This window comes from Physella acuta, unplaced genomic scaffold (assembly GCF_028476545.2).
Source record: "Physella acuta isolate Inbredline_101_S28 unplaced genomic scaffold, ASM2847654v3 ptg000964l, whole genome shotgun sequence".
In the NCBI taxonomy this organism is placed as follows: Eukaryota; Metazoa; Mollusca; class Gastropoda; family Physidae; genus Physella; species Physella acuta.
The window spans coordinates 640,383-655,128 of record NW_026732481.1 but is presented as its reverse complement, the minus strand read 5'-3'; the positions used below and the strand labels follow the sequence as shown (position 1 = coordinate 655,128).

The 14,746-nt window shown below is 37.3% G+C and overlaps 1 protein-coding gene across 6 annotated transcripts in view; it reads right to left on the bottom strand.

The window, feature by feature from the left end:
• The window catches only part of LOC131953894 (spectrin beta chain), a 37,102-nt gene extending 25,832 nt beyond the window's left edge, over positions 1-11,270 (bottom strand). For 3 of the 6 annotated variants that reach the window (XM_059317323.1, XM_059317327.1, XM_059317329.1), the window contains exons 1-2: positions 11,104-11,270; positions 9,573-9,744 (exon numbers count right to left, since the gene is read on the bottom strand). In XM_059317323.1, coding sequence (XP_059173306.1) covers positions 9,573-9,696 — 124 coding nt within the window. In that variant the 5' untranslated portion in view covers positions 9,697-9,744; positions 11,104-11,270. Of the gene's footprint in view, positions 1-1,843; positions 2,137-9,572; positions 9,745-11,103 lie in introns of those variants that run through there. The other 3 variants (XM_059317325.1, XM_059317326.1, XM_059317324.1) reach the window with 2 other exon arrangements.
• Between the last annotated feature and the right edge of the window lie 3,476 nt (positions 11,271-14,746).

The window sequence follows — 14,746 nt, the reverse complement described above, 5'->3', positions numbered from 1 at the left end:
CTTTGTAAAAATGAAATCAGAGAACTACCATAGATTATTTTATTTAGGAGTTAGTAAACCTTGCACTGAAAAGACACATGTATTACAGTTAATAAAAGCTACCTTAACACTAAGAGTTGATTTAGTGCACTTATCAAAAATCAACTATAAATTCACATGCCCCACTACTCCCTATGCCATGTGTCCTAAAGTGCCCCACTTTACAGTACTGATATGACTCATTTGAAAATGGATTTATTAAAAAAAAAGGTGAAGTTTTTATTGAGGCCTGTTCACAAAAAAGGTAACTGTAGATATGTTACCAAATAAATGATAGTCCTTGTTAACAACTAATGAAAGTCATCCATATTTTTATAAAAAGCAATTATTTAAATATGTGATTGTGTGCTGAACACACCACATAATATATTATACTATTATAATATAGACTAAGAGACCCTTCATAAATAAAATAATACACAAGACGTGTATAATATTAAAATAAAACTAAAATGTTGATAGGTGTGTGATTTACATTTTTTTTTTAAATTAAGTTTGGCTGTTTTCTTCTATCATTTTAAGCAGTACTAGCTGATGTAATATTAATGGTCCTTATGGATTAGCTGTATCAGCAAACCAACATTGCCATATCATAACTCAACCAAAGCCTTAATCTAATCTGTGTTAGCGTCATACTTTTATTCTTCACAAAATGCCAGACACCCCCCCCTCTTAAATGTCACAAGTTTCCAACCATGGCTGCTCCCCCTCAACCCTCAGTGGTTTCTTCAAGATAGAAGAAGATAGAATACAATAACCAGTTACTATATACAGCAATGGTTGACTAATTTGAAGTGACTTTAATAAACAGATGGTTGACTAGATTTCTTAAATTTATTTTCGATTTGCTTATTGTTTGTTTGTCTTGTCACCCACTGGCAAAAGCAAGTGTTATTTCCTTAAAGAAAACTATTTTAAAATGATCCGAATGTCTTCCTCTCTCCCCCATACTAACATTACAATTTTTTAAAAATATTTTGAACACTGTTTTTTGTCAACACGTTTTTCTGTGTCAGCAATAAAGAAGCAGAGTTTGCAGTAAAAAATAGGCCGTTATGAGATCCGAATGGCGGGCATATTTATTTGATACAAGACGCGAATCACGCAAGCCTAACTCCACTGGGTTATTTATACAGACTACAGACACGTGACCTACATTAAATAATGAATGAATGGAGCCTCGATGTTACGTTGGTAACGATGTAATATGGTTAGGCGAAAGTTGGTTCCAAAACTATTGTTTAAAGTTTACATGTTCCCCGTCAACAGTTAATACCGATATGACAACAAATTTATAATTTTAGTGAAAACGAAAACTCCAAAGCCATCTTATTCTAACAATAAAAACTAAAAACTATCATTCAGCGCCTATGTTGATAAAATGTAAATGACAACCCCAATGTTAAAAAAAAAAGACAACACGCGGCTGGCTGTATCAGCAAGAAATGTCAAGCTACCCTTGTAGATAACCCTTCAGTGATTCGTCAAGCAGGCCTATTTAGGTTGACAGATTGCACTACACACTAGCCGCTGAGCTCGATAGCTGAACACACCCTTCGCCAGTAGTACACGTACAGCAAAACAACTTGCAGACATGGGGGGGGGGGGGGGGGGGCTTTATGGCTTTTATTTCGGGGGGGGGGGCTTGGGGTACGCGTCATTAGAGTCGCCCTTTCCTCCGGCTTACAGTTCTAGTGACATAAACATGTTACGTGCAGACCTACACTTTTATAACTAGGTGGAAGAGTTTACATAGGCGTCTGTCATAGATCTACATAATGTGGTTAAATGAGTAGAGACGTACCGGAAAGCTGTTTGATCTTAGATTTGATAAATCTTTCTTGGTAGAGAGGAGAATTGGAGATGTCTTCCATGGTGTCCAGACAGCGGAGTCATGTATTCTCTAGTTATTCAACAACAAAATGGAACCTCCTTATGGTCCAACGATTAGATCAGACACGTACGCAGCGATATCAGGTGTGTAGCAAGCAGATAGCCAACACTTGGATACAGCGTTCATTTAACACGAGCAAACTAAGGGTTTTATCTAAAATGTAAACTATCGAACACACCAATATACTCGAGTATGAAGTTGAATTATATCTCGTGATGGAAATAAACAACATGAGCATAAAACCAACGGTACATAAAATATGAATCTAAGCTTGAACGTTCCTAACACTGTATTCTATGAATGAAAGAAGCAATACAGTAGCACGGCTTTATGAAAAGCTTTTAGAAATCATGCTCTGTGACTGTTGCGCCGGCTTCGTCAAACTGTAACAAGCACTCTAAACACACGATTACAGCACATGGCAAGTTCCTACGACCGAAATATCACATATATCCGCAATAGAGGAATGACTGTACACACGGTATCATCCTAATGTTAACAACACTGTAGTAAACAGCGAAAGAACACAGACTTGTGTGGTTTTCGTACATATACCAAGTTGTCTGAATGGTTGCTTTGCCTTTGTCGGTTTGTTTCCTGTTACTTGAGTGTTGAAGATGTTGAAAAATTGTGCAAAGATAAAGAGACAGCAGTAAAGTTAGTGGGTCCCTGACAAGTAAGGTCAAAGAATGAACGAGTGCCCTTGAAATGATAAATGACTAAACTAGTGCTGCAATAGTATGCACACGAAAATTGTAAAGAAAATAGAATGCTCTCGCTCTTCAACACAATAATTACAAGTTATCTTTAAGTCTTTGATTAAAATAAAACTCGACGAACATCTCTGATACTGAAACATTAAACTGATATCTCCAGTTAGCAGAGGCGTAGCGACCCTTCCCCGGCGACTAACTTTCAATTTTGCGCCCCCCCCCTCTCCCGGACACAACAAACTTTCGATTTGGCGCCCCCGACATTATATTTTTTATATCTATAACGCAAAACCGCAGCTGAAATGAGTTTTTAATTTTTTTCCCAACCCATTTTGGCGCCCCCTAGGGTCGGCGCGCGGGGATATATGTACCCCCCCCCCCCCCGCTACGCCTCTGCCAGTTAGCCTTCATCATTCAATTTTCAATGCTTCATAAATCAGAAGTAATTGCCAAGTTATTAACGATAATCGGAGTTATGTGAGCCGTAATTATTAACATTGGCGGCGATCTCTAAAACGTTTTATACAATATTTCATGATTAAAAAAAAAGATCGCTATTTGTATATATTTACAATTATAAAGAACGGAATATGTGGAAGTTAATTCAGTAAAAAATTTAGTAATCATAAATCTAGTAACCAGCTGTAGTAAACATGAATAAAGCAGTAATGTTGTCTACAGAATATTTTTTTCTTTACCCAAGACACTTAACAAAAGACGAACCTCAAAACTGGAAGTATTATTTTTTAAATTATCATTATTAGATATTGTTGGCAAACTATGCTAGGCGTACTGATGCCATACACTTCATATTTAAGTGCATCATAAGAGTTTACACCATTTATGAATTTGGCTTAATGTCTGGCGTAGTGGTAGCAGATGTTAAAAAAACACCAACAGAGATCCCCCCTCCCCGAGCATTGTTCTAGATAAATAGTATTATCATCATGCATCTCTCAAACAATTCTGATGAATGATTAATCTAGATTCCAGATCTAGATGTTTTGAACGTGCTGACACTAAGACTACAAAATATTACTTGCGGTTTGCGACGCGCTTAAAAGAAACGAACTAGGATGAGCCGGGTACTAAAGTGTGAATGACAGGATGTACAGTTTTAGAGTTGACTATAAAGATTACCGGTGGCCCCATGTGTCTATGGCAGGGGTCGGCAACCTTTTGAGGCGGAAGAGCCAAAAGTTACAATGTTCAAAATTTCCCTGGTTTTAAAGAGCCACTAACATTTTTTTTTATTTCGAATATTTTTTTATTTATTAAGATTATTAGTATTTGTTTAAGGAGCTGGAGAGCCGCATTTTGATATCAAAAGAGCCGCAGGTTGCCGACCCCTGGTCTATGGCATAAAAAGGAAAAAAAGATGATAAAGATTACTAGCTAAACTCACGATTTTTTTTATAGGAAAATCTAAATTTTTCACAATGGCAAGTTGGTGCAATTATTGCGATTGTAAATGCGTTCAGTGATCTCTATTCCGTCTAGACTTTGGATATCTTCGTATCAAAAAGGGTGTAGATCTATCTGATTACACTCAACAAGTAACAAACCTGCGTGACCTGCATCCAGTGTTCCTGGAGATCTCACGGGTAACCCAATCCCTGATTACCACCTGGGCTAATCGGGTACCAGCTGTCATACGGATGCCAGGTCGTGGTACTACCATAGCATGTGTCTCATATACAGTGTGTCATAATGCGGAATAACAGCTATAATAATATTTTTACGAGAGGTTGTAGATTTGAGGCTTTAATACTGTCTTGGACAGACTGAGCCATTAAATATTCTCTTACAATAAATGAGGAAAATGCGTTAATGAATAACGTATTAAAATCAACGTATTAAGTTCATGCATTTATACGCGCCCATTGCCGTAAGGGGAGAAAGGGTATTAGGCAAATCAACGTCAAGGGAAAAAATGGGCTTGTAATCTTTAAGCGCGAATCTCGTGGCTTTATCGGCAGGCGATGAAAGGGGAGGGGGGCACTCAACTAATTGATTCCCTTTCTCCTCTCGGCCAGTGAATTATTTTAGACACAGCAGCGTGGGTTGCCATCAAGCATAAATGATGTCACACGTTTGATATTGTTGGGTATGGGTGGAGGTGAAGCAGGGGGTAACTTAAGCGACTCAAAAGAAACACACATCTAAGATAATTTATATGTAAACATACAAAAGAAGTTATCCTCGCCAGCTGTATAGGCTCTGAAATGTCTCTTAAATTACCCAGTATTTTTTTTTTACTATAATTTTGTCTACCAAAAATATTTTTAAAAAGCTGAAATCGTTACATTCACAAACAGGAGCAGGGAAGGAGAAGGTCGGGGCCGCTTATCAAACAAGAGAAAATTAACGTTAGACACATGTCGGGCAATCAACTAGCATAACCCTCGCCTAATTTAGAAAGTGTCGAAAGGTTAGCGGTCCCCACTTTTAAAAATCTAAATGATATCGCTTGGCTGACTTCATCCATAGCTGATTATATGAGGCGATGAGTGGGGTTAAAAGGTGGGAAGAATGCATGGACCAGTGCATAGTTTTTTCCTAACTAGTAGATCCAATATGCGAATTCTTTCTTTCATTTAAGGCCCCCCCCCTTTTTTTTACATTCTCGCTGCATCTCATTGTAAAAACATTTTCGGTTTTATATTGTTGGCACCTGATTAAGAAAAAGTAGACGATTACTTTGATAAAAAACACAATGTCAGAAATGCTTCCGCCTATTACAGGCAATTTTCACAATGCTCACGTAGACCGTAATAACCTAACCAGAGATGATAAGCGGTGAATGCTCACTTCCTCAATTAAATTATATAATTCACAACAGCTATTTGTTTATAGAACCGTATGGGATATTTTTTACTTTGTCTTAGCAGATGGCACCGTTTAACATCAGAAGTGTCGAAAGTAACATTAATTTGGCCGCTATTTTAAAATATAAGTTTTCTCTTCTTTCACATTGTAAATGTATAGTAAAATTTTATTTGTGAAGAATATATTATAAAAATAGTGAAATATAAATGATGTAGTAAGTCCTAATCATGTCAATAATAATTGACCTCTGATTGTAGCAGTAAATCAGACGGCGCACTCTGATGCAAAGAATGCAAACTTTTCTCGTTTAAAACATTCGTTCAGCTAACCAACCAAGAAGATCGATTCCAGGTAGTTACACATGAACTGCTGCAAAGTGTTCAAGTAACTTGAGTTACCTGTAAACAGTTTATCATGAAATTAACATTATCTTAAATTTCAGTCAAGTATGTTGTGCGCAGCCAACAGCTGATATTGCCGGCAGATGTGGAATACATTAGATGAAAAAAAAAAGACAGCTTAAAACTACTGCTGGTAGTTTTTAAATTATACAAACCCAACGCTACAGTCAGCTGCGGAACAAACGCAACTTTACCGACAACTCAACTGTACGAGATGAAGTCGATAATAATATACGTTAAATAGAAGAAGGGAGCTCAGACAGTTTGGTGTTAACATTTCTGGACAGAGGTGACTCGGTTTAACGAGCTTCTCGTCCAACAGACTTGATAGTCAAGGAAAGTTTGGATCTTTTGTTTTTCGTTTCAACGAACAAACCAAAATCAAACCCCGCAATTAGTGACGTTCGCCATGGGTGTAAATAGTCGCTAGTCACCAAGAGACACTGAATGCTGGGCACATGCCTGTGGGAAATGTACAGCGGAATACTGTCTTGGGTGTTAGAGGCTTTATGGAGGAGAACTTCCTCAGTTGAGGTACACAAGATAAGTACAATATCAAATGTGACCTCCATTTTATGAAGAATCCGCCGAACCCTGTGGGTATGTTTATCAAAGAGCTAGCTGTCTAACGGCCAAGACGCAAGGAACAATGGTCATTGACCATGCAATCGTTACAGCTTCTGAAATTAGCCGGCGTCAGCATCACCTATGTTTTTGCACGAATTACAGCCGGGCTAACCAGGCTAAGTTCGCTAATTTAAAAAAAAAACAAAACAAGTTTTACACGTTATAAAAACAACAACCGTTCATTTTTTATATACACCATGCGATTTTTCCCTGCCCTGCGATGAATCGAGACTACACCTAATGATGGTAAACTAATTCATAGCCCCTGCATATTGAAGATCGTACACTTTAAAGGTCGTGTGCGTGAAAGATATACTGAAATATATACAACGATACTAGTTTGCCGCATTAATATTGGGCGGTAAAAATTATTTACACACACCTCCTAGCCGTTTATGACACGGGGTAGAAAGTCTCTCTAATTGGTAGGCCTAAGCGTCATGGCTAACAACTACAGAGAGACGGTAGATGACGGACTGATCACACTACATAACCCTATATCACAACTTGTCTCAACTTAAAAGTTATAAATACGCCTCGTCTCCGGTGACAGGTAATTTATGCACGATAAATTTCCCGCTGAGTTGTAGTGTACGACTTGCTGATATAAATAAACACGCCATGAACTTGAACTACAGCATTAGGCGAATACTACTGTTATACGGACCCCCCCCCCCCCCTTACTTCCTTCGTGCTTTAAATTATGTGATGAAATTTGTGAACGTGTATACATTAGCATTTCATCAACTCTTGTAGGTATGTGAAATGAGGGGAAAACAGTTCAATTTCTGACATCATCGCTACCGCAGCCATACAGGCGCAGCCTCCCCTCCCCGGGGAACAGACGGAGTGCCCGATGTGTGGTTTCATTTTACTCAGCGGCTTCTGGTTTTGGAGCAGGAGGTATAGAGAAACAACCCCAGAGCGATACTCGTCCTCTATTTTATTCATGCTGTAAACCTGTTCATAAATTAGCTAGCATATGCACACACAAATATAACGGAGTTACTCCGACAAATGTGTAAACAAATGAGATAAACGAAATACCATTGGTAGACACACACACACACACAAATTCGAGGAAATATTACAAATATTAAAGGTGAAGGGTAGAAACACTTTTATTACGGGAAGCTGCCTAATTATGAAGTAACATAAATGAGGCTTAATGTAGTTAAATTATTTCAAAATTATGTTATTTATCATCCAATTCAATCACCATTGAACTGGCTGATCCTTAAGCATTTTCATTTAATCCATAACAATCTATATATTCTACATGAGCCTGTACACGAATTAAGGAAGGAATGTACAATATGCTAAGGCCGCAGGACGACCCCAAGACTGCCGTGAATGATAAACATGCCTATCAATGAACAATTGAGAAACATGGCACGTAGACGGTGAAACTAGGACAGGGCAACTAGTGAAGGCTGCAGATCGATGGTAAGAAAAGATCGATGAGTGTACGTGTAGTGAGCCCACAGTGAGGGAAAAATAAAGGAAAGGAGGAGCCGTGTACACAGTAAACGCTTACAGTAACTACACTGACACACGTAATTAGAGCCCAATATTTCCAGTCAATGACTAATAAGAAAATCATTAGTGCATTATGTTAAGGAGACGTCTAATTCTTTTCAAGTTTAATGTTTCATTCACGTATTGATGTAACTATCTGTATAATAGCCCGTGTCTTATTATTTTACAGTTTTAAGAACGCTTTGGTTTGCAGTAGATCAGCCTTTAAAATATGGACCAAAAAAAAATTCACACACTTGGAAAGAACACGGACCATTTTAAAAAAAATGAATCAAGGTTAACACGTGACTTATCTAGGGTTTTCTCCCTTCTTTATATAACAGAAGATAGCTCTTTAAAAACGTTGACCAGTTGCTTGTCGATCCTCATTTTAGCACAGCAACTGATGTCATTCTCTATTATGTGGACAGGGAGGGGTAAAAAAAAAAACGAGGACAGCCTAGCGAAGAGCAAAATCGATATCAGCCGTTTTGGAGTGACTCACGCTAGCATGTATTTTCCCAAGTTCTGACTAGGTCATTGGCAACTGTAGAGTCTAAATGAGATACAATAGCGTTGTGTCCCCGTGTAAGTGGAAATGGTGAGATTAGATGCCAAAGAGAAATGTTTCTTATTATAAGGTCTAAACCAGTATAGACCAGATGGCATACCATTTCTTTGAGCACTAAATCTACTAAATTAATACTAAATTATATAAACATGTATTGTTAGCAAGGTTTTGACAAAAGGGGAGGCAGCTACCAGCTACACTTTTATTTCAATTTGAGGTGGATAATAAAAAACTTCTCAACAGTAATGATAAATGATATGAATTCCTGTAAGGTTTTGGGCATAGGCCATTTCAATCAATATTGAAATGAAATGTTACAATATGAATAAATATTAGTTAGACAAAGAGTAAAAATTATAAAGATAGATGGGATGTGACAAAAACAATACAGAATTTTACAAAATGTCAAATGTAACTTTAAAATGACACAACCGAGCATACGACACATAGGCCACAGGTTTATAGCTAGCTTCTTAATCAATATAATTTTAAGGAAAAAATAAGTTCATTTAAAATTACTGAGCAAAACTGTAGCTCATAGTTTAAAAACCATAGGTTTTGCAAATGAAAGACTTGAGCATTTGCCAGCTCAGCACCTACACAGCCTGTCTTTTTTTCTATGCCTACTTCCTCTTTTTAGGCCAGGTAAAATAGTTGTGTGCATCGGATAGAATTGAGGCCATCAATCACTAAAAATGATGTACAGGTACACACATAAAAGCACTAAGCTTATTCTTTTTTCAGTTGCTGAGCCTTCTGAATTGTGAACTTTCTACTTCTACAATGGCTAAGACAGCTATAAGAGTCCAGTTATAAAAACACACAAATATGTTGCTTAATTTTCTTTTTCAGAAATTTGTTTATTCCATGAGGTTATTTTGATGTTGAGCAAGGTCTGATAAGAATAAAAGACTTAGAAGTGGATGTATAATTATTACAGCTTAAGCTGATTACATAAGGTAGTAAAAAAAATATCTTACCAGCAAGAGCCTTAATCCTGGATCTCTCAAATAGTTTTGATGAATTATTGCCAGCATCAAAATCATCATCTACTACTCCAGGGTCCCACCGGACATTGTTCACTAGTGATTCTATTTCAGTCATTGTGAGAACTTTCTTTTAACTCTCACCCTCACTCACTCCACCACGATCCTAATAGATAATATAAATTAGCTAATTTGTCATACACATTACATATATTAAGACTTGTGGGCAGTTATAGATTTTTAAAATATCGGTTAAAGTATTTTGAAATATTTGAAACACTACCGTAATAACAGGAACATCTAAATTACTATTCAAAATATAGGCATAGATTCTAGTTTAAAAAGATAAAAATGTGTTAAAAAGATAAAATGTGTTAAGTGATTGTTAAATGTTTAGGCCTAAGTATTTGTAATGGCCTTTTCATTAGCCTTATTTAAAGTTTAATTTGATATTAATCTAATCCAAAAATGTACATTTATAAGCCTAGGATTGAAATTAAGCTTAAGTATTAGGTCCAATGAATAGTGAATAGGGCCTACTGTGAATACAAGTTCATAAAACAAACAAAACCTATTCTAGTACTCTTAAAAGTTAAACAAATAGGGCTAATTCCTAAGTAGTAGGCCTACTTTTAATAAATTTAATTACATAGGCCTAGTCTTAATTAATTCAATAACGTAATTTCATTGTTGTAAGGGTGGTCCACATCCTTGGTCTTGGTAGAATTTTTTTTTTAAAATATTTTTCTTTTGATGCTGAATTAGAATTGCATCACAGTCAGTATGCCCTAATGTTATTACTATTTTACTAACACTCTAGTCTAAGCCTAGCCTAATAACTAAAGTAAAATATTTTAAATCCTATTCCTAATAAAAGCTGCAAAGGTCCAGACCAAGCCTTCCTAATTTTAATAATTTAGTAATTTACCACGAGTGATCACTTGACAATTTTTTAATTTTACAACTAGATCTAGACATCTAGGCCTAGAGATCTAATCTAGTCTAGATCCAGATCTACTACTTCAGTTATTAAAAATATCGTTAATATAGCTAGCACCACCAGAATAATTTGCAATAAATTAGATCTAGAATCGAGATTTAGATCTAGTTGATTTCTAGATCTAGAAACTAGAGTCTACCTAACATTTAACATTGCCTTACAAATGTGACTATTATACGAATGCGGAAGCGGTGCATCCAACCAATAACAAGAATCTATGGACGCTTGTTTTTAAGGTGTTATACCGGCAGGTTGCTTTGATTACACGGAATGCTAAGGAGAGCTTTATCTCAAGCGCAGAGTCGCTAATTCATGCCCATTAACTTCAACTATGTTTTTCAATATAAAATATTGTTAAACGACACTTGCATACCCTAAAGTAATACAAAATGTAATGAATATAGTACACCGCCATTTTGTTGAAGGGCATTTTCCTCCATCAGCCATACCGTCGTAAGCCGCATCAGGTTGTAAATCCAACAAATGCAACAGCTTCTAAACACACATTTTAAAATAAATATTTACCTGGAGGATAGGATCGTTTACTATGTAAATAAAATATCCACAGTGTTTTGCAATCACCCACTATTACTTTAAAATAGTTTCACTAGAGTAAATATCCTTCTATTTTGCAGAAGATTGCGGGAACCGACGCGAGTTCGAAGCACATCAAAATGAAACTGTTATCAGAAAACAAAATAGTCCCAAGAATACATTTGCTATTTTCTTTTATTGAATTACATACATTTTACACCATTAATAGGAAATAAAATTTAATAATATAACTATGTAAATAGTTTTAATTAAGTGCAACTAGTTTTATTACCTTAGGCCTAAAATGATTGTTGTATTTAATTTATCTCTCGCATGAATACATTTTTCTAGTTCTGTCGCTATATGCCTCGACCAGACTCTTTGCACCTTGATGAATAATGCATGTTTGGGAAGTTATTTTTGGCTTTAGATTTTCCCCGTAAGTTTAATTCTATTGTTTGTAATGTCATAATACCTGAGTCAAGGAATTCTAATATATGCGTTTTTAATTTTGCATACAGATCTTTTTAGAACGAATCTATTAGCATCATAAACTACTATTATTTTTTATAATGCGTTATTTTTGTTTTATTTTTGTGGTAGTTTACCTTACTAAATCTGTGTAAATGTAGAATGGTCTAATTTTAACTGGCTAACACGTGGGCCCTTATTATGTAACCGGTAAAACTATCATACGGGGGGGGGGGGGGCGCACGTATATCTTCTTATATTCTCTCTATATTTTTGAGTTTGTGGGGGGGGGGGGGGGGCGCTAGACGTTCTCTCAACTGACGTGCATGAGCATCTAAGGGAAGGCGGCCGACAGGCGCCGACATCAAGTAACCAAGGGGGTAGGAAAAAGGTAAAACCCTTTTTGAGCTGCATATTAAGAAAATAGACTAGTACTTGGCTTTCAGACTTATTTAACAATTTTCAGCATCAATCGTGTCGTTAAAAAAACTGTTAAGGGACAGTGGCTGGTAAAAATTTGAACGGCGTGGTCGCAGTGGCGTCGCTAGGTCGGGTGTCACCCGGTGCGGCACCTCATGGTGTCAACCCCCCCCCCCCCAAAGATTATATATATATATATATATATATATATATATATATATATATATATATATATATATATATATATATATATAAATCATTAATTTAACTGGAAAAAAGCATATTGCTTCTATATATTTTACATTTCTTTTGTCTTGGTGTCACCGCCTAAATGGTGTCGCACGGTGCCACCCCCCGCCCCCCACCTTGCGACGCCTCTGCGTGGTCGGTAGGGAACCCGAGGTTGAACGAAGTCACGTGTATATTGAATTTAAGTAAGAGTGGTTATTTTTAGATTATGTTTGTAACTTTGTTTTACCGAGTAAAAAAGGGTAATAAAATAGTAAGAGAGAGAGCGGTGACACCAAATCGAAAATGCTGAATTTGTGGAGGGGATGGGGGTGACACCATAAGTTACCTGAACGGGTGAAACGCGACCTAGTGACGCCACTGGTTCAAATGTATTTGTGTAAAATGTTCTGTTCTTAGCGTGTAACATGTAAGCCTTTATCTGTGTATCAATGAGCGGATCTGGGAGGGACATTAGCCCCATTTAATCATACAGTTTATATTTATATACACACACCCTTCCTACACTCGAACAAAACAACCACCCCGAAAGGCTTGATCCTCTTATTCTCTCAACCCCTCTCAACGTGGCGGGCCTAATAAAAGTAGACCCTATATGACACTATATGTACTGTTTGACCGTTGACGAGTGCTCTAGACTGATTTCGATTTTAATGAATAATATAATGTGTACATAAACGTGTGAGGGGTGGGGGGGGGGAAAGTAGGCAGAGTTTCTTCCAGACAGCCCCCTCCCCCCAAAGAACGTCTACCGCCCCCCCCCCCCCCCCATCCCCGGTCAAAATAGAATTTATATAGAAATCATATACTTTGTATATTTTTACCAGTCGCCGCCCCACCCCCGGAAAATTTATTCCCCCCCCCCACCCCCGAAGATTTCAAGTCCCCCCCCCCCCCCGGAGAAAAAAGTCTGAAAGAAACACTGTGGGTAGGGTTAATGAAAACCCCCTCCGCCTTTCCAGTAGTTATCATATTTTTTCCCCAATGCTTTTAAAAATTCCGAACAATAATTGCTCGATTGCTAATCCAAAACAAATGCAACAGTGAATTACAAGGTAACAAATAGTTATCTGAACCGGATTGAAGCTAGCTGGGGGAACACGCGTGTTTTAACTGAACCATTGATGTGCTCATCTTGTTGACACACACACACATACACAGATTGTGAGTCAATCTTTATGTCTGATACAACATGGACAATAGACTCGAATAGATCATTCGCGTCGTGTGCCCATATAATATAAGCTGGAAGAAAACTTGACTCTGAAATACAACTATTGTAACTGTTGTTGACGTGCTTCCAAGGGTGCGGCTTTTGAAGTTTGGCATATGCATGGAAGGACTCTGCCAGAATGGTCTTGCGGCCAAGTCATTTACACAATTGTGATAAACTGTTTAAAAAAACACACTAAAGCCTACTCATTCGATCTCATTTAATTCTATTTAGTTAATTTCTTTTTGAAGTGATGAAATACACTGTGGTAAATTGCGAACTGTCTGCGTAAGTGTGGATAGAAACGTGGCGTAGGTAGGGTTAAGTTGAAGGGCGGTTCCAGATTGTGCCCAGATGAATTTTTTTAAAGGCATCTTTCCGGTAGAAGGAGGGGGGGAGCGAAATTTTAAAAAATCTATACAGAAAAAATATATTTAAACCAGCGTACGCCTATCCAACCCGGAAATTTTAAGTGCCCCCCCCCCCCCCCCCCACATGAAGTTTTAAGAGTGGCTCCTCCCCCTGGATATAGGCTAAATGTCTTAAAGAAACCTTGATGTCTAGTACAATCAAAGCCTCTGATTAGGAGACAGTCTATGGTCATCTAAAGCCTCCTGTTAGGAGACAGTATCCAGTCAACCAAAGCCTCTTTTTAGGAGACAGTCTCTGGTCATCTAAAGCCTCCTGTTAGGAGATAGTGTCTGGTAAACCAAAGCTTGTGTGTGTGGGTGTCGAAACCTACTTTAGCCTGTCGCTATTGAATGAACCCCTGTATGTCAGGAAAAGGTATTGTTACACGGTATTCGGCATAATTGATCTCACTAGCAGTGATGCATGACGACAGGTCAACGAAAAGGCTGGGGGTTATCAGTCCTAACATGGTCTAATAATAGAAAATCGAGAGTAGGGGAGACTACTTTTTCATGTTGCTTTTACAACATACTGACCGCAATATTATTCTGATTTCTTTGCTGCTGACAAGTATTCGTGACACTGATAAAAAACAAACATTTAATTTGGCCGAAATTTTAAAATGGAATAATAAGAATGTAATTTAAAAAAAAAAAAAATTAAAAATGCCCTTTTAATCGATTTTTACTATGCAGCCTTCTTCTGACTAATTCCAGATTAAATATAAATAAAAACATGCACGATTATTATTTGAACAGTCAGCAATTAAAGTTGAAGTGGTTGAAGCACTTTTCTTTTAGCAATCTCTACACACACTTCAAATGTGGAGCCTGGCGAGCTGATTAAGGTTAGTGTATCACCCTATCACTC